General features: G+C 45.1%; 13 protein-coding genes and 24 non-coding genes across 37 annotated transcripts, besides 1 other annotated feature; 9 read left to right on the top strand and 28 right to left on the bottom strand. All coding sequences in view use genetic code 2, as the record gives it.

Moving 5' to 3' along the window:
* Nucleotides 1-1,246: a D loop.
* AZ255_gt22 lies at nt 1,247-1,318 on the top strand. Its single transcript has one exon. It is a non-coding gene; the product is annotated as a tRNA-Glu (tRNA).
* Nucleotide 1,319: 1 nt separating this feature from the next.
* Nucleotides 1,320-1,838, top strand: ND6 (NADH dehydrogenase subunit 6). The gene has a single exon. The coding sequence runs from the start codon at nt 1,320-1,322 to the stop codon at nt 1,836-1,838; it is 519 nt and encodes a 172-aa protein (YP_009236091.1).
* Nucleotides 1,839-1,844: 6 nt separating this feature from the next.
* Nucleotides 1,845-1,915, top strand: AZ255_gt21. The gene has a single exon. It is a non-coding gene; the product is annotated as a tRNA-Pro (tRNA).
* An 8-nt stretch (nt 1,916-1,923) lies between these two features.
* On the bottom strand, nt 1,924-1,992 carry AZ255_gt20. The gene has a single exon. It is a non-coding gene; the product is annotated as a tRNA-Thr (tRNA).
* Nucleotides 1,993-1,995: 3 nt separating this feature from the next.
* Nucleotides 1,996-3,138, bottom strand: CYTB (cytochrome b). The gene has a single exon. The coding sequence runs from the start codon at nt 3,136-3,138 to the stop codon at nt 1,996-1,998; it is 1,143 nt and encodes a 380-aa protein (YP_009236090.1).
* Nucleotides 3,139-3,146: 8 nt separating this feature from the next.
* ND5 (NADH dehydrogenase subunit 5) lies at nt 3,147-4,964 on the bottom strand. The gene has a single exon. The coding sequence runs from the start codon at nt 4,962-4,964 to the stop codon at nt 3,147-3,149; it is 1,818 nt and encodes a 605-aa protein (YP_009236089.1).
* Nucleotides 4,965-5,035, bottom strand: AZ255_gt19. The gene has a single exon. It is a non-coding gene; the product is annotated as a tRNA-Leu (tRNA).
* Nucleotides 5,035-5,100, bottom strand: AZ255_gt18. Its single transcript has one exon. It is a non-coding gene; the product is annotated as a tRNA-Ser (tRNA).
* Nucleotides 5,101-5,170, bottom strand: AZ255_gt17. Its single transcript has one exon. It is a non-coding gene; the product is annotated as a tRNA-His (tRNA).
* ND4 (NADH dehydrogenase subunit 4) lies at nt 5,171-6,548 on the bottom strand. The gene has a single exon. A coding segment is annotated over exon 1 (1,378 nt).
* Nucleotides 6,542-6,838, bottom strand: ND4L (NADH dehydrogenase subunit 4L). Its single transcript has one exon. It carries the CDS (start codon nt 6,836-6,838, stop codon nt 6,542-6,544), a length of 297 nt encoding a protein of 98 aa, YP_009236087.1.
* Nucleotide 6,839: 1 nt separating this feature from the next.
* On the bottom strand, nt 6,840-6,908 carry AZ255_gt16. Its single transcript has one exon. It is a non-coding gene; the product is annotated as a tRNA-Arg (tRNA).
* A 1-nt stretch (nt 6,909) lies between these two features.
* ND3 (NADH dehydrogenase subunit 3) lies at nt 6,910-7,260 on the bottom strand. Its single transcript has one exon. The coding sequence runs from the start codon at nt 7,258-7,260 to the stop codon at nt 6,910-6,912; it is 351 nt and encodes a 116-aa protein (YP_009236086.1).
* Nucleotides 7,261-7,329, bottom strand: AZ255_gt15. The gene has a single exon. It is a non-coding gene; the product is annotated as a tRNA-Gly (tRNA).
* COX3 (cytochrome c oxidase subunit III) lies at nt 7,330-8,113 on the bottom strand. The gene has a single exon. A coding segment is annotated over exon 1 (784 nt).
* A 4-nt stretch (nt 8,114-8,117) lies between these two features.
* ATP6 (ATP synthase F0 subunit 6) lies at nt 8,118-8,801 on the bottom strand. Its single transcript has one exon. The coding sequence runs from the start codon at nt 8,799-8,801 to the stop codon at nt 8,118-8,120; it is 684 nt and encodes a 227-aa protein (YP_009236084.1).
* ATP8 (ATP synthase F0 subunit 8) lies at nt 8,792-8,959 on the bottom strand. The gene has a single exon. The coding sequence runs from the start codon at nt 8,957-8,959 to the stop codon at nt 8,792-8,794; it is 168 nt and encodes a 55-aa protein (YP_009236083.1).
* A 1-nt stretch (nt 8,960) lies between these two features.
* On the bottom strand, nt 8,961-9,029 carry AZ255_gt14. Its single transcript has one exon. It is a non-coding gene; the product is annotated as a tRNA-Lys (tRNA).
* Nucleotides 9,030-9,040: 11 nt separating this feature from the next.
* Nucleotides 9,041-9,724, bottom strand: COX2 (cytochrome c oxidase subunit II). The gene has a single exon. It carries the CDS (start codon nt 9,722-9,724, stop codon nt 9,041-9,043), a length of 684 nt encoding a protein of 227 aa, YP_009236082.1.
* AZ255_gt13 lies at nt 9,725-9,803 on the bottom strand. Its single transcript has one exon. It is a non-coding gene; the product is annotated as a tRNA-Asp (tRNA).
* A 5-nt stretch (nt 9,804-9,808) lies between these two features.
* On the top strand, nt 9,809-9,881 carry AZ255_gt12. Its single transcript has one exon. It is a non-coding gene; the product is annotated as a tRNA-Ser (tRNA).
* Nucleotides 9,873-11,423, bottom strand: COX1 (cytochrome c oxidase subunit I). The gene has a single exon. It carries the CDS (start codon nt 11,421-11,423, stop codon nt 9,873-9,875), a length of 1,551 nt encoding a protein of 516 aa, YP_009236081.1.
* Nucleotide 11,424: 1 nt separating this feature from the next.
* On the top strand, nt 11,425-11,495 carry AZ255_gt11. The gene has a single exon. It is a non-coding gene; the product is annotated as a tRNA-Tyr (tRNA).
* AZ255_gt10 lies at nt 11,495-11,561 on the top strand. Its single transcript has one exon. It is a non-coding gene; the product is annotated as a tRNA-Cys (tRNA).
* Nucleotide 11,562: 1 nt separating this feature from the next.
* AZ255_gt09 lies at nt 11,563-11,635 on the top strand. Its single transcript has one exon. It is a non-coding gene; the product is annotated as a tRNA-Asn (tRNA).
* Nucleotides 11,636-11,643: 8 nt separating this feature from the next.
* Nucleotides 11,644-11,712, top strand: AZ255_gt08. The gene has a single exon. It is a non-coding gene; the product is annotated as a tRNA-Ala (tRNA).
* A 1-nt stretch (nt 11,713) lies between these two features.
* AZ255_gt07 lies at nt 11,714-11,783 on the bottom strand. The gene has a single exon. It is a non-coding gene; the product is annotated as a tRNA-Trp (tRNA).
* ND2 (NADH dehydrogenase subunit 2) lies at nt 11,784-12,823 on the bottom strand. The gene has a single exon. A coding segment is annotated over exon 1 (1,040 nt).
* On the bottom strand, nt 12,824-12,892 carry AZ255_gt06. The gene has a single exon. It is a non-coding gene; the product is annotated as a tRNA-Met (tRNA).
* Nucleotides 12,892-12,962, top strand: AZ255_gt05. The gene has a single exon. It is a non-coding gene; the product is annotated as a tRNA-Gln (tRNA).
* Nucleotides 12,963-12,967: 5 nt separating this feature from the next.
* AZ255_gt04 lies at nt 12,968-13,040 on the bottom strand. The gene has a single exon. It is a non-coding gene; the product is annotated as a tRNA-Ile (tRNA).
* A 5-nt stretch (nt 13,041-13,045) lies between these two features.
* Nucleotides 13,046-14,020, bottom strand: ND1 (NADH dehydrogenase subunit 1). The gene has a single exon. It carries the CDS (start codon nt 14,018-14,020, stop codon nt 13,046-13,048), a length of 975 nt encoding a protein of 324 aa, YP_009236079.1.
* A 12-nt stretch (nt 14,021-14,032) lies between these two features.
* On the bottom strand, nt 14,033-14,107 carry AZ255_gt03. The gene has a single exon. It is a non-coding gene; the product is annotated as a tRNA-Leu (tRNA).
* AZ255_gr01 lies at nt 14,107-15,698 on the bottom strand. The gene has a single exon. It is a non-coding gene; the product is annotated as a 16S ribosomal RNA (ribosomal RNA).
* AZ255_gt02 lies at nt 15,699-15,768 on the bottom strand. Its single transcript has one exon. It is a non-coding gene; the product is annotated as a tRNA-Val (tRNA).
* AZ255_gr02 lies at nt 15,763-16,743 on the bottom strand. Its single transcript has one exon. It is a non-coding gene; the product is annotated as a 12S ribosomal RNA (ribosomal RNA).
* AZ255_gt01 lies at nt 16,744-16,813 on the bottom strand. The gene has a single exon. It is a non-coding gene; the product is annotated as a tRNA-Phe (tRNA).

The raw sequence follows: 16,813 nt of genomic DNA, 5'->3' as shown, positions 1-16,813 counted from the left end.
GTGGGGCTTGTGTGATGTGTTGATTGGTTGTGGTTGTGATGTTTGTTTTTGTTTGATTTTTGTGGAGGTAAGGTGGGATGTTGTAGGGATGATTGGGGTGTGGTTTTGTTGTTGTTAGTTGGTTAATGATGGAGTGATGATGATGATTTGTTTGGTTTGTATTATAATGAAAATATAGAGGAATGTTAATTGAATATTATGTGTGTTAAATAATTTGGACAATGTAGGGATGATGCGGTTAATTGTTTAATGAAAGTGATTGAAAATGTCAATATAAAAAGAAATGGATGCGTAAAATAGGGTTTTGAATACAAGTTCCTAGAAAGGAGTAAAATAATAAGCATGTCCGGAGAGCATTAACTTATTTGCTACTTGAGAGGTAAATAGCGCGCCCTCCATGAATGGGGTCAAAGTGCATCAGTGTCAATTTGCGACAGGTTATCCGTCAAACCATGACATTCTGGGTGTTAGGGGATTCATATGTTCGGCGGTCATGTGATGGACATGTCAAGAGGAAGATATCACCTGCTACGCACTTGAAGGGTTTAATGAAGATACGCTAAAAAGAAACAAAGTGTAGAAGGTCGGTATGCCGACATAATGAAACTAGGGAGGAGGGATCCAACCGACCACTTGTATCTGTGAAGAGCAAGGGAGAAGGCTTTAAGCAAGTTATGGCCCTGAAATTACAACCAGTGGCACGAAAGAGCGAGTAAAGTTCGGCGGTTAGGGGGAAAGTATGCGCCTGAAAACAATAACCTATAACACGGACGACGTTGAGTAGCTCGGTTCTCGTGAGAAACACGATTAATAGATAACCAGGTCCTCTGGCTTGGGAGTACTTGAAAGCTGTTGGACGGGCATTGTCCCTAGGAGGTGGGCGAATTCAGTAGACTTTGAGAATGCAAAGGAGTACTGTGACATTAGGCGTTTTCTAGGTTGGGAGTTGAGCACGGTGGAGAAGTCCCTGGTTTTTGGGTAACGCTTGCGGCCTCGGCCTTGGGTAGGATAACTTGGGCTGTATGGTACCTGAAGCAAAAATGTGCCTGGGAGGGTAAATGTTGGAACTTCATTTATTTGGAGATAATGTTTGGGCTTTTGGTGGAGTGCCATAGCGTATGACGTTGGCTTTCCTCCATTTCAGTGACTTTTTGATGGGGCAAAGAATGCGATCCATTTTGTACATACCTTAAAATTCAGGAGGAAAAATGTGGGGGGGGAAGGGGGGGGTCCTTTACAATGAGGGGTTCCTGTAGTTAAATATTTATAACGGCGGCTTTTCAGGCCGCAGATCTTAGAGAAAGACTGAGTAGGAATATATGATAGAATTTGTTTTATTTTTAGGGTTGTGTTTTGTTTTAGGGGGGTTGGGAGTAGCATCTAATCCGTCTCCTTATTATGGGGTTATAGGATTGGTTGTGGCTGCTGTTGCTGGGTGTGGTTGGTTGGTGAGTTTGGGGGTTTCGTTTGTATCTCTGGTATTGGTGATGGTTTATTTGGGGGGAATGTTGGTGGTATTTGTTTATTCGGTTTCATTGGCGGCGGATCCTTATCCTGAGTCATGGGTAGATTGGGGGGTTGTTGGATATGGTTTTGGGATGGGTTTAGTTGTTATGGTTGGGCTTGTTGTTGGGGGTGTGTTAGGGATGGTTATGGGTGAGGGAGTGTTGGGTAGTGAGGAATTGTTGTCGGTTCGGTTGGATTTTAGTGGGGTAGCTGTTTTTTATTCGTATGGGGTTGGGTTACTTTTAATTGGTGGGTGAGGGCTGTTGTTGACTTTATTTGTGGTGTTGGAGCTTGTGCGGGGGTTGTCTCGGGGGGCTATTCGGGCTGTTTAGGGTTTTCAGAAAGTAGTTTAGTATGAAAATGCCAGCTTTGGGAGTTGGTGATGAGGGTTTAAATCCTTTCTTTCTGAAATAAATAAACTCTAAGAAGGGGCGTAGTCTTCAATCTTTGGTTTACAAGACCAATGTTTTTATAAACTATTAGAGTATGTTATAGTTTCAGTATTTTATTCTCTAGGATGGCTGTGAGGGGGAATAAAATTAGGATAATTGTGAAGTATGAGAGTGAGGCTAGTTGGCCGATGATAATGAATGGGTGTTCTACTGGTTGGCTGCCTACTCATGTGAGAACTAGGACGTTGGCGACTAGGGTTCAGAATAGGATTTGGGAGAGTGGTCGGAATGTTATTGATCGTAGTTTGGATGTGTGGAGTAGGGGAAGTAGGAATAGAACTAGGATTGAAGCTATTAGGGCTAGGACTCCTCCTAGTTTGTTGGGGATGGATCGTAGAATGGCGTAGGCGAATAGGAAGTATCATTCAGGTTTGATGTGGGGGGGTGTTACTAGGGGATTGGCAGGTGTGAAGTTTTCTGGGTCTCCTAGTAGGTTGGGGGAGAATAGGGCTAGTGAAGCTAGGAGGAAGAATATTAGTGCGAAGCCTAGGATATCTTTTGTGGTGTAGTAGGAGTGGAAGGGGATTTTATCACAGTCTGATGGGATACCTAATGGGTTGTTTGAGCCTGTTTCGTGCAGGAAGGTGAGGTGAACTAGTGTGAGGCCTGCAATGACGAATGGGAGTAGGAAGGAGAGAGCAAAGAATTGTGTTAGTGTGGGGTTGTCTACTGAGAATCCTCCTCAGGCTCATTCTACTAATGTTTGGCCGATGTAGGGGATGGCTGAGAGTAGGTTTGTGATTACTGTGGCTCCTCAGAAGGATATTTGTCCTCAGGGTAGTACATATCCTACGAAGGCAGTTGCTATGAGGGTTAGGAGGAGAATGACTCCGATGTTTCAGGTCTCTTTGTTTAGATATGAGCCGTAGTAGATTCCTCGGCCGATGTGAAGGTAGATGCAGATGAAGAAGAAGGAGGCGCCGTTTGCGTGGAGGTTTCGGATTAGTCAGCCAAATTGTACATCTCGGCATATGTGGGCTACTGAGGCGAAAGCTAGGGAGGTGTCTGCTGTGTAGTGTGTTGCTAGCAGCAGGCCTGTTACAATTTGGGTAATTAGACAAATGCCCAGGAGTGACCCGAAGTTTCATCATGTTGAGATGTTTGAGGGTGTGGGGAGGTCAATTAGGGCGTCGTTGATGATTTTTAGTAGTTCGTGGTTTTTTCGTAGGTTTGGGGCCATTAGTTGGTTCTGTGTATGGATGTGAGGATGATTAGGATGGATAAGGCGAATGTTCCTAGGTAGGCTTTTATTTGTCCTGAGTGTAGGGTGGTGGCGGTTTTGGTTGCTAGGACTTGCAGGTTGGCTAGTCCTTCTGGGCCGAATATTTTAAATCAGGATAGGTCGATCAGGTGTGAGGCGATGTTTTGGCCTCCTTTTAGGGAGTTTGTTATGCTGAAGCGGTGAATTAGGGGGTTGAAGAATCCTAGGGAGGTGGAGAAGTTTGAGAAGGTAGTTTGTTTTGTTAGGATTAGGGTTTGGGTTATTTTTGAAATTTCTAGGGCTAGGGCAATTCCTAGGGCTGTGACCATTAGGGCTGTGATTTTGATGGATAGTGGTATTGTTATGGGTGGGGTTTTTGTGGGGATGATAAATGAGGTGATGAGAAATCCTGCCGTAATACTTCCTAGAGCTAGTCGAGTTAGAGGGGAAGTCACTGCGGGGTTGTTTTCATTGATTGGGGTGAGGGGAGCGATTCGAACGAAGCCTGTCTGTACTAGTACGATTATACGGATTGTGTATACTGCGGTGAAAGATGTTGCTAGTAGGGTAAGCACTAAAGCTCAAGTGTTTAGGTAGGATGTGCTTAAGCTTTCGATGATTTGGTCTTTTGAGTAGAATCCTGCTAGGAATGGTGTTCCTATCAGGGCGAGGTTGCCGATAGTTAAGCAGGAGGTGGTTGTGGGTAGTATTTTTTGTAGGCCTCCTATTTTTCGGATGTCTTGTTCGCCGTTTAGGCTATGGATGATGGATCCGGAGCATAGGAATAGTATTGCTTTGAAGAAGGCGTGGGTTGAGATGTGGAGGAAGGCTAGTTCGGGTAGATTTAGTCCGATGGTGACTATTATTAGGCCTAGTTGGCTTGAGGTTGAGAAGGCGATGATTTTTTTGATGTCATTTTGGGTGAGGGCGCATGTGGCTGCAAATAGGGTAGATAGGGCTCCAAGGCATAGGCATAGAGTCAGGGCAGTTTGGTTGTGGTTGAATAAGGGGTGAGTTCGGATTAGTAGGAAAATTCCGGCTACTACTATTGTGCTGGAGTGCAGTAGGGCGGATACTGGGGTGGGTCCTTCTATGGCTGCTGGCAGTCATGGGTGGAGGCCGAATTGGGCTGATTTACCTGTTGCGGCTAGGATAAGTCCTAGTAGGGGGAGGGTGGGGGTTTGTGATGGAGAGGATAGTTGTTGGATTTCTCAGGTGTTTATGGTTGAGGCTAGTCATGCTATGCATAGAATGAGTCCGATGTCTCCTACTCGGTTGTAGAGTACGGCTTGGAGGGCGGCAGTGTTGGCTTCTGCTCGGCCATGCCATCAGCTGATTAGCAGGAAGGATATGATTCCGACTCCTTCTCATCCGATGAATAGGACGAATAGGTTGTTTGCGATAATTAAGATGAGTATTGCGATTAGGAAAAATAAGAGGTAGGTGAAGAATTTTGTGATGTATGGGTCTGAGGCCATGTATCATGTTGCGAATTGTAGGATAGATCATGATACGAATAGGGCGATTGGGAAGAATGTAAGGGAGTAGAAGTCTATTTTTAGGCTGATAGGGATTTTGAAGTTTATGATGAATTTTCATTCTCATAGGGAGATTAGGCTTTCTGTTCCTGAGTGGATGAATATCATTATTGGGATTAGGCTGATTAGGAAGGATGTTTTGACTGTGTTTGTGATGATGGTAGGGGAGTTTTTGAGGTTGTCTGATAGTATGGGGAGGATGATGGGAGTAGATAGGGTGGCTAGGGTTAGGAGTATTAGTGTGTTTAGGACTAGTGGTAGGTCCATTACTCTCACTTGGATTTGCACCAAGGTGGATGGTTCCTAAGACCATTGGATTACTTCTATCCTTTGAGAGTAAGGGGACTGAGGTTTTATACTCAGATGCGAGAGTTAGCAGCTCTTGTTGGTTTAACCTCCCCTCGGCAGGTAAGAAGGATTTAACTTCTGTTTTTAGAGTCACAGTCTAACGTTTTGGTTAAAACTATACTTGCATATGGGTACTCCGGAGATGAGTTCGGGTTTTAGGATGAGTAGTATTATGGGGATTATGTGTAGGGCTATGAGTAGATGTTCTCGTGTGGAGGAGTTTTGGATTGATGTGATGTGAGATGGTAGTGTTCCTCGTTGGGTTATCATGAGTATGTAGAGGGTGTATGAGGCGGTGAGTAGGATTGCGGTTCCTGTGAGGATGATTGTGAGGGAGGATCAGTTGAATAGTGCGATTACGATGGTTAGTTCTGCTATTAGGTTTGTTGTTGGGGGTAGGGCTATGTTGGTTAGGTTAGCTAGAAGTCATCAGGTGGCCATGAGTGGTAATAGGGGTTGTAGTCCACGTGTGAGTAATAGGATTCGGCTGTGGGTTCGTTCGTAGTTGGTGTTGGCTAAGCAGAATAGTATTGAGGAGGTTAGTCCATGTGAGATTATTAGGATTATTGCTCCTGAGAATGCTCATTGGGTTTGAATTATTGTTGCGGCTACGACGAGTCCTATATGGCTTACTGATGAGTAGGCGATGAGTGATTTTAAGTCGATTTGTCGTAAGCAGATAGCGCTGGTTATTAGTGCTCCTCATAATGCTAAGGTGATGAAGGGATAGTGTAAGTTGTTTGATGGGGGATTTACTAGGATGGTAATTCGTATAATGCCGTACCCTCCTAGTTTTAGGAGCAGGGCGGCTAGTAGTATTGATCCGGCGATTGGGGCTTCTACATGGGCTTTTGGTAGTCAGAGGTGTAGGCCGTATAAGGGGGCTTTCACTATGAAGGCCAGTAGGAGGGCTAGGCTTGCGATTAGGCCTGATCATGAGTTGTTTAATGTGGGGTGTGAGAGTTTAAGTATTGGAAGGTATAATGTGCCGATTTGGTTTTGTAGGTGAAGGATTGCAATTAGCAGGGGGAGTGAGCTGGCGAGGGTGTAGAATAGGAGGTAGATGCCGGCATTTAGGCGTTCTGGTTGGCTTCCTCATCGTGTGATGAGGATTAGGGTGGGGATCAGGGTTGCTTCGAATGCGATGTAGAATAGTATTAATTCTGAGGCTGAGAAGGCTAATAGGATTGATGTTTGGGCTAGGATGATTGTTGAGGTGAAGATTCGTTTGCGGGTGGTAGGTTCTTGTTCTAGGTGATTTTGGCTTGCTATGAATATGAGTGGAAGTAGTCAGCACGATAGAACTAGTAATGGGGAGGAGATTTGGTCAATGGAGGTTCAGGGGGTCAGGCCTTTGTTTGGGTAGTATGTGGGGGTTAGTCATTGGAGGCTGATGCTGGCGATTAGGAAGCTGTGTAGGGTGATGTTAGTTCATATATGTTTGGGAGGGGATAGGAGTGTTAGGGGGAGTAGTATTGTAGTTGGGATAATGATTTTTAGCATTGTAGTAGGTTAAAGTTGTGTAGGTGGTCGGAGCCGTGGGTTCGAGTAGAGGCTACTAGTAGGGCTAATCCTGTACCCGCCTCGCAGGCGGAAAATGTTAGTATGATGATTGGAAGGAGGGTGGAGGATGTTGATTGTATTTGGATTGGTCACATGGCTAGGGCTATATATATGGATAATATCATGCATTCTAAACATAGGAGGGCGGAGATTAGGTGGGTGCGGTGGAAGGCTATGCCTAGGCTGCTTAAGGTGAAGGCTGAGTAGAAACTTAGGTGGAGGTAGGACATGAAGAAAGTTATAGGTTTAAGCTATAATCTGTTGAGTCGAAATCAACTGTCTTGGTTAGACTAACTTTCTGTTATTCCGCTCATTCTAGTCCTCCTTGGGTTCATTCGTATACGAGTCCTAGTGTTAGTAAGAGAATTAGTGTGGAGGCTCATATTAGGGTGGTGGTGGGGGATTGAAGTTGGATTGCTCATGGTAGGGGTAGTAGTAGGGCGATTTCTAGGTCGAATAGTAGGAATAGGATGGCTACTAGGAAGAAGCGGATTGAGAATGGTAAGCGGGCGGATCCTAGGGGGTCGAATCCGCATTCGTATGGGGATAGTTTTTCTGAGTCTGGGTTAATTTGGGCTAATCAGAAGTTTAGGGTGGTTAGGATAATGCTTAGGGATGTGGATAGGATGAATATGAATATGATTATGTTTATTACTCTTCTCTGGGTTTAAACCAGATTTTAAGGATTGGAAGTCGATTGTAATTAATATACTAGAAGAGTAAGATCCTCATCAGTAGATAGAGATATATAGGAATAATCAGACGACGTCTACGAAGTGTCAGTATCATGCTGCTGCTTCGAAGCCAAAATGATGGTTTGGTGTGAAGTGGTATTTGATTAGGCGCGCTAGGCATACGAGGAGGAATGTGGATCCGATGATTACGTGAAGGCCGTGGAATCCGGTAGCTACAAAGAAGGTTGAGCCGTATACTCCGTCGGCGATGGAAAAGGGGGCTTCGTAGTATTCTATGGCTTGGAGGGCGGTGAAATAGAATCCTAGGAGGACTGTTAGGGTTAGGGCGTGGATTGCTTGTTTTCGGTTGGCCTCTGTGATGCTATGGTGGGCTCATGTTACGGTGACCCCTGAGGCTAGAAGAATAGCGGTGTTTAGGAGTGGTACGTCTATGGGGTTTAATGGTTTGATTCCTACGGGTGGTCATTGTCCTCCTAGTTCGGGAGTGGGGGCTAAGCTTGAGTGGAAGAAGGCTCAGAAGAATCCTAGGAAAAAGAAGGCTTCTGATGTGATGAAGAGGGCTATTCCATATCGTAGGCCTTTTTGGACAGTAGGGGTGTGGTGGCCTTGGAATGTGCTTTCTCGTACGATGTCTCGTCATCATTGGAATATAACTAGTATGGTGGAGAGTAGGCCTATAATTAGAAGTTGAGGTGAGTTATAGTGGAATCATATTGTTAGTCCTGAGGTGGTTAGTAGAGCGGCGGCTGCTCCTAGGATAGGTCATGGGCTGGGGTCGACTATGTGGTAGGAATGTGCTTGGTGGGCCATTGGTTTAGATATTTTCTTGAAGGTAGAGGCTAAGTAGAAGTACAAAGACGTAGGCTTGGATAATTGCTTCTGCTTCTTGTAGGATTGTAAGAAGAAATAGTAGTAGCAGGGATAGTAGGGAGACTGCTGGTATTGTTGTAGATAATGGTATTGTGGCAGTTGAGATGAGTTGAATAAGTAGGTGTCCTGCTGTAAGGTTTGCTGATAGTCGTACTCGTAGGGCTTGTGGTCGGATAAGTAGGCTTGTTGTTTCGATAAGGATGAGGGCTGGGATTCGTGGTGTTGGGGTCCCTTCTGGCAGTAGGTGTCATAGGGAAGCAGAGGGTTGATTTCGTAGCCCTGTCAGGAGTGTGGCAAGTCATAGGGGGAAGGCAAGTGCGAGGTTAATTGATAGTTGGGTGGTTGGAGTGAATGTATATGGTAGTAGTCCAAGTAGGTTAATGAGGAGAAGGAAGAATATAAGGGATGTTTGGATAAGAGCTCATTTATGCCCTTTTTTATATAGCGGGGATATAAGTTGTTTTGTGACAAGGTTGATGAATCATAGTTGGAGGGTTGATAGTCGGTTGGTGATTCATCGGTTGTCTATGGAGGGTAGGAGTAGGGCTGGGAATGTTATTGAGATGAGGATTAGTGGGATTCCCAGGAGGGATGGGCTAGAGAATTGGTCGAAGAAGCTTAGGTTCATGGTCAGGTTCAGGGGGTGGTACTTGGTGTAGTATGGGTTTTGCTAGATGGAGGGTTAGTTGATACGAATGTTAGGACTTTGGGTTGGATAATCATGGAAAAGGTTAACCATGAAATGATCATGATAAAAAGCCAGGGGTTTGGGTTTAGTTGAGGCATACCATTAAGGAGGGATGTAGCCCTCTTTCTTTAGCTTAAAAGGCTAATGCTGATTCATAGCTTCTTAATGGTTGGTGGTGTTTAGGATGAGATTGAGGATGATCAGTTTTCGAAGTTGGCGAGTGGGGCGGATTCTACTACGATTGGTATGAAACTGTGGTTGGCTCCGCAAATTTCTGAGCATTGTCCGTAGAAGACTCCTGGCCGGGATGCGAACAGGGAGGTTTGGTTTAGGCGTCCTGGGATTGCATCGGTTTTTACTCCTAGGCTTGGTACGGCTCATGAGTGGAGTACGTCGTCAGCGGTGACAATTACTCGGATGGTGGAGCTTGTGGGGATTACTACTCGATGGTCGACTTCTAGTAGGCGGAAGTGGCCTAGGGGTAGGTCTGTTGTTGGGATTATGTAGGAGTCGAATATTAGGTCTTTGAAGTCGGTATATTCGTAGGATCAGTATCATTGGTGGCCGATGGCTTTTAGTGTTAGGTCTGGTTCGTTGATTTCGTCTATTATATATAGGATTCGTAGGGATGGCAGGGCTAGTATGATTAGGACTATGGCTGGAAGGATTGTTCAGACTAGTTCGATTGCTTGGGCGTTGACTGTGTTGGAGGTTAGTTTTTCTGTAAGTATAAGGGTTAGTAGGTAGAGGACTAAGCTGCAGATTGCTAGGGCGACTATTAGTGCGTGGTCGTGAAATCCTATGAGTTCTTCTATGATAGGGGATGAGGCATCTTGGAAGTTAAGTTGTGAGTGGTTTGCCATGGTTGGGTGTGGAGATACACTGGGGTTTCACCTGTAATTTAGTCTTGACAAGACTATGTAATTGTTTTACTAGTATCTCTTTATGAGAAAGAAGCATAAGTGGTTTATGCGGTTGGCTTGAAACCAACATATGGGGGTTCGATTCCTTCCTTTCTTGAACCTGGACGAAGGCTGGTTCTTCGAATGTGTGGAAGGGTGGTGGGCATCCGTGGATTCATTCGATGTTGGTGCTTGTTAGTTCTGGTTGTAGTACTTTACGTTTAGATGCGAAGGCTTCTCAGATGATAAATACTAGTATAATTACAGCTGTTAGGGAGATAAGTGAGCCTACTGATGAGATAGTATTTCATATTGTGTAGGCATCTGGGTAGTCTGAGTATCGTCGTGGTATGCCGGCTAGGCCTAGGAAGTGTTGGGGGAAGAAGGTTAGGTTTACTCCTACGAATATTACTCCAAAGTGCACTTTGGCTCATGTTGAGTGAAGTGTATATCCTGTGAATAGGGGGAATCAGTGAGTGAATCCTGCCAGGATAGCAAATACTGCTCCTATTGATAGGACATAGTGGAAGTGGGCTACTACGTAGTAGGTGTCGTGTAGAGCAATGTCTAGTGAGGAGTTTGCTAGGACAATCCCGGTTAGCCCTCCAATGGTAAATAGGAAAATAAATCCTAGAGCTCATAGTATTGGTGGGTCTCATTTGATTGTTCCTCCGTGGAGTGTTGCTAGTCAGCTAAACACTTTGATGCCGGTTGGGATGGCGATAATTATGGTTGCAGATGTGAAGTATGCTCGGGTGTCTACGTCTATTCCTACTGTAAATATATGGTGGGCTCAGACGATGAATCCTAGGAATCCGATTGATAGTATGGCTCATACTATCCCCATGTAGCCGAATGGTTCTTTTTTACCTGCGTAGTAGGTTACGACGTGGGAGATGATGCCGAATCCTGGTAAGATTAGGATGTAAACTTCTGGGTGGCCGAAGAATCAGAAGAGATGTTGGTATAGTACTGGGTCTCCTCCTCCTGCAGGGTCGAAGAATGTTGTATTTAGGTTGCGGTCTGTGAGAAGTATTGTGATTCCTGCGGCAAGGACAGGGAGGGATAGGAGAAGTAGGACTGCAGTAATTAAGACAGATCATACGAATAGGGGGGTCTGGTATTGTGATAGGGCGGGTGGTTTTATATTGATTGCTGTTGTGATGAAGTTGATTGCTCCTAGGATGGAGGAAATACCTGCTAAGTGAAGTGAGAAAATGGCTAGGTCTACTGAGGCTCCGGCATGGGCTAGATTTCCGGCTAGTGGTGGGTATACTGTTCAGCCTGTTCCGACTCCTGCCTCGACTGTTGAGGATGCTAGTAGCAGGAGGAACGAGGGGGGGAGAAGTCAGAAGCTTATATTGTTTATTCGTGGGAATGCTATGTCTGGGGCTCCGATTATTAAGGGGACTAGTCAGTTTCCGAATCCTCCAATTATGATGGGTATAACTATGAAGAAAATTATTACGAAAGCATGGGCTGTGACGACAACGTTATATACTTGGTCGTCTCCTAGTAAGGCTCCGGGTTGGCCTAGTTCTGCTCGAATGAGGAGGCTTAGGGCGGTACCTACTATTCCGGCTCAGGCGCCGAAAATTAGGTATAGGGTCCCGATATCTTTGTGGTTGGTTGAAAATAATCATCGGTTAATGAATGTCACAGGTAAGATGGCTGAGTGTATAAGCGTTAGGCTGTAGTCCTTTTCACAGAGGTTTGATTCCTCTTCTTATCGGTCCTGTAGTGAAGTTCATAGTGAGTTGCAAGCTCATTGATGTGCATTAGAAGTGCGCCGGGGCCTGTAGACAGAAGCCTGTTGGTTTGGGCATATAGCTGTTAACTATAGTGTTATGGGATCGAAGCCCATCTGTCTAGTGGTAGGTAAGGTCCTAGCTTAATTAAAGTGTCCGAGTTGCGTTTGGGAGATGCAGGGTAATGTCCTGCGGACTTTAGCAGAAACTAAGAGGGTTTAACTCTTGTTTAAGGCTTTGAAGGCCTTCGGTTTAAGTGATCCTAAGTTTCTTAAATAATGGTGAGGATTATTGGGGCGATTGGGAGTAAGGTAATAGATAATGAGGCTAAGATAGCGATTAGGGGGTTTGTTGGTTTGTTAATGTGTCATTGTTTAATATGGTTAGTGGTATGTGGGGGGAGTGTGATGGTAGCGCAGTATGCAAGTCGTAGGTAGAAGAATAGTCCTAGTAGTGATAGTAGGGAGATGATTGTGGCTGTTGGGGCTATGTCTTGTTTGGTTAGTTCTTGGATGATAAGTCATTTTGGTAGGAATCCTGTTATTGGAGGTAGTCCTGCAAGGGATAATAGGGTTAATAGTAGGATTGCGCTTAGTGATGGGGCTTTTGTTCATGCAGTTATTAGGGTTGATAGTTTTAGGACTTTTATTGAGTTTAGGGTTATGAATACGGTTGCGGTTATTAGTGCATATAGATAGAAGTTTAGTAGGGTAAGTTTGGGGTTGTATGTAATGATGATGGCCATCCATCCTAAGTGAGAGATGGATGAGAAGGCTAAGATTTTTCGGGTTTGTGTTTGGTTTAGTCCTATTCACCCTCCTAGGGCTGTTGAGAGAATGGCCAGGATGACTAGGAGGGTAGGATTTAGGGAATGTGAGGTTATAAAGAGTAGTGTTAAGGGTGGTAGTTTTATGGCTGTGGATAGGATTAGTCCTGTGGTGAGGGGGGATCCTTGTAATACTTCTGGAAATCAGAAATGGAAAGGTACTAGACCTAGTTTTATTGCAATTGCAGAGGTGAGGATTAAGCAGGATATTGGGTGGGTTAGTTGGGTAATGTCTCATTGTCCAGTATGCCATGCGTTGGTTATGCTGGAGAATAGTACTAGGGCTGAAGCAGCTGCCTGGGTGAGGAAGTATTTGGTAGCGGCTTCGATTGCTCGAGGGTGGTGGGATTTTGAGATTAGTGGTAGGATGGCAAGTGTGTTGATTTCTAGTCCGGTTCAGGCTATAATTCAATGGTTGCTTGAAATTGTGATGGTGGAGCCTAGCAGGAGACTGGCGATGAAGACTAGTTTTGCTTGGGGGTTCATTAGCAGGGGAAGGGGTTGAACCATCATTTTCGGGGTATGGGCCCGATAGCTTATTTAGCTGACCCTACTAGAAAGTAATATAAAGGAAGTATGGAGGGTTTTGATTTCTCTAGTGTAGGTTCGATTCCTACTTTTCTAAATATTAGGAAATGAGAGGACTGGTGTACCTCTATGTTCACTTTATCATAGTGACCCTTAAGTATTCAGGCACATTTCCGGCGATCTTAGGTATGGGGGCAGGCCCGCATAGCAAGATTGGTATGCTGATGTGTCACAGACATAGGGCGAGTGTAAGTGGGAGAAAGTTTTTCATAGTAGTGTATTAGTTGGTCATATCGAATCGTGGGTATGAGGCGCGGATCATAGGAATCCTGCTGATAGAAGAAGTACTTTTGTTGCCAGGATTACTGGGAATAGCTCTTGTTGTGGGTTAAGAAAGCTTGGGTTGAAGAATAGGATAGTGGTTAGTGCGTTTATTAGTATAATGTTGGCGTATTCAGCTAGGAAGAATAGGGCGAATGGACCTGCTGCGTACTCTACGTTGAAACCGGAGACTAGTTCGGATTCTCCCTCTGTTAGGTCGAATGGAGCTCGGTTCGTTTCGGCTAGTGTAGATACGTATCATATTATGGCTAGGGGTCAACATGGGAAAATGAGGTAGAGGGGTTCTTGGGTAATTGCTAGGGTGCTTAAGGTGTAGTTTCCGCTAAGGAGGATAACGGATAGTAGGATAATTGCTAGGGTGACTTCATAGGAGATTGTTTGAGCTACTGCTCGTAATGCCCCGATTAGGGCGTATTTTGAGTTTGAGGCTCATCCTGATCATAAGATGGAGTAGACTGCTAGGCTTGACATGGCTAATAGAAATAGTACGCCTAGGTTTAGGTCGGCTAGGGAGAATGGTAGGGGGAGTGGTATTCAGATTGAGACAGCTAGGAGAAGGGCTAGTATGGGTGTTGTGATAAATAGGATTGGGGAAGATGTTGATGGTCGGATGGGTTCTTTAATGAATAGTTTAATACCATCTGCCAGGGGTTGTAAAAGTCCATAGGGGCCGACGATGTTTGGGCCTTTTCGGCTTTGCATATAGCTTAGGATTTTGCGTTCTACTAATGTTAGGAAGGCTACTGCAATTAGAATTGGGAGGGCGTAGGATAAGGTTATGATGAGGTTAATTAGAAGGGGGTAGTTGTTCATGGAGGGGTTTAAAGCTAGGGAGAGGATTTGAACCTCTGAGTTAAAGGACTTAAGCCTTTTGCATTTTCCGATCTCTGCCACGCTAGCTGGTCCTTTTCTTGGACGGGGGGGGAAGTGATAGCTTTTCGTGATTTAGTTGCTTTCATCACTTAAGGCGGAGGCTTGCTTGTGGTATTGGCCTCACTTTTCCTGTCCTTTCGTACTGGGAAGAGTTCATCATAGATGGAAACCGACCTGGATTGCTCCGGTCTGAACTCAGATCACGTAGGACTGTTAATCGTTGAACAAACGAACCCTTAGTAGCTGCTGCACCACTAGGATGTCCTGATCCAACATCGAGGTCGTAAACCTCCCTGTCGATATGGACTCTCGGGGGAGATTGCGCTGTTATCCCTGGGGTAGCTTGGTCCATTGATCAATTGTATTGGGTCTGGGTGCTGTTAGCACGTTGAGGGGTTGCTCTTGGTCTAGAGTTGTGGTCCAATTTTTGGAGGCTTTGTTTTACTCCAAGGTCGCCCCAACCGAAAAACACGTGCCAATCTCTTATGTGTCAGTGAACCCGGTGGGTGTGTATGTGATATAAGGTGGCCGTTGGTTTTGAAGTTCCACAGGGTCTTCTCGTCTTATGGGTTTATCCCTGCTTTTGTACAGGGAGATCAATTCACCGATTGCCTGTAAGAGACAGTTAAGACCTCGTTTAGCCATTCATACAAGTCTCGATTTATGGGACAATTGATTGCGCTACCTTTGCACGGTTAGGATACCGCGGCCGTTAAACGTGAGTCACCGGGCAGGCATCACCTTCAATACTTGTTTGTTGGTTTGCTGAAGGCTATGTTTTTGGTAAACAGTCGGGCCTTGACGAATTTGCCTAGTTCCTTTTACAGGTTTTAATCTTTCTTAATGGACGCTCCTCTGTCGGGTTAACAAGATGCTTAATACTCTGCTTGTTTGATTTGTCGTATATTGGTAATTTGTTAATAATGTATAGATGTAAGCTTGCGTCGTAGAGGGAGGACCCTGGTTACTCATTCTAGCATTAATTCTCCTATTTACATATAGGTTAGCCTGTTAATGGGGAGGGAGTCATAGGGTTTTTATATTTTTGAATACGGAGCTTTAACGCACTCTTCGTTGATGGCTGCTTAAGGGCCCACAGTAAGTTCGTATGTTGTTATTTATCCGCTCGTAGAGATTGTATTCTTTTTTAAAGGAGCTGTACCTCCTTTAAATATCCCTTAATTCGCTTCATTAGGGTTCTTTGGTTCCTTGGAGAAGAATTAAGAGTGAACTTAGATTCATTTCACAGGCAACCAGCTATCACCCAGCTCGGTTGGCTTTTCACCTCTACTAACAAGTCATCCCACTCTTTTGCCACAGAGACGGGTTCGCTCTAACAGCTGCTCGTAAGTAGCTCGCTTGGGTTTCGGGGTGGCAAACTTAAATTCGTTTTGCTTGGTTTTTCTTGCTAGACCATGATGCAAAAGGTACAAGGGTTGATCTTTGCTGTTTTTAGCTTAGTTTTCATTGTTATTTCATCTTTCCCTTACGGTACGTAGTCTCTATCGCTCCAATGGTGTCTTTTCTATCGCCTATACTAGGACTAGTAAATGCTTTGGTTTAGTGTGAGTAGTAGCTTTGTTATTCCAGGTCATGTTGATTGGGCTAGAGTTTGGCATCAAGACGATCTGGTGTTAGCAGATATTTTTCAGGTGTAAGCTGAATGCTTTCGTTTAAGCTACGTCTTGGTATTCTAAGTACACCTTCCGGTACACTTACCTTGTTCCCCCCTTTTTTGGGGAAAAAAGTTTTTAAATTTGGGGGGGGGGGGGGCGCCTGCGAGGAGGGTGACGGGCGGTGTGTACGTGCCCCAGGGCCGGCTTAAAGAGGGCTCGATTGTCCCACTTTACTGCTAAATCCGCCTTCCAGGGACAGTTTCAAGTCCCTTTGCCGTTGTGTTCTAGTCTAGAAAATGTAGCCCATTGCTTCCATTCCATGGGCTATACCTTGACCTGTCTTGTTAGCGTGGTTAGGGCTGTTGCGTCCACTGTTGGGCTTTCAGGGGAGGTGGGCTGGCGACGGCGGTATGTAGGCTGAATTATGGCAAGGAATGGTCAGGTATAACGTGGATCATCGATTACAGAACAGGCTCCTCTAGGTGGGTTTGGGGCACCGCCAAGTCCTTAGAGTTTTAAGCGTTAGTGCTCGTAGTTCTCGGGCGGATGCTTAAGTAGGGTTGAAGCATCAAGATTTAGGGCCAGGCATAGTGGGGTATCTAATCCCAGTTTGGGCCCTGGCTTTCGTGGAGTTCAATTAATCGTTGTTCTAAGATCTTCTTTGACGTGGAGGCCTTACTAGCATCTTGGGCTTGTGACGGCTCAGTTGCCTTTTAATCTTAGCTACTTGGATAACATGTGACCACTCTTTACGCCGTTATAAAGTTAATTTGGGTCTCCTGTATGACCGCGGTGGCTGGCACAGGATTTACCAACCCTAGATTTGCTATGGCTAAGTCAAGTTTACACTCATTGCTTAATATTAACTACTGCTGAATACCCGTGGGGGTGTGGCAATTGCAAGGCGTCTTGGGCTACGGGGGGGTGTGAGCCTGATGCCCGCTCCTATCTACCCTTAGTGGGTGTCCAGGGCATCTACACTGGGGCGCGGATACTTGCATGTATATACCTAGCAAAAACTAACAGTAAGGTTAGGACTAAGTCTTTTGTCTTTGGGTGTGTGTGCAACGACCGTCTTGACATCTTCAGTGTCATGCTTTTTGTAAGCTACAAAGAC

Source organism: Lonchura striata, mitochondrion (genome assembly GCF_046129695.1).
Source record: "Lonchura striata mitochondrion, complete genome".
Classification (NCBI taxonomy): Eukaryota; Metazoa; Chordata; class Aves; order Passeriformes; family Estrildidae; genus Lonchura; species Lonchura striata.
Note: the sequence above shows the minus strand (reverse complement) of the source record. Positions and strands in the feature narration are given on the sequence as shown.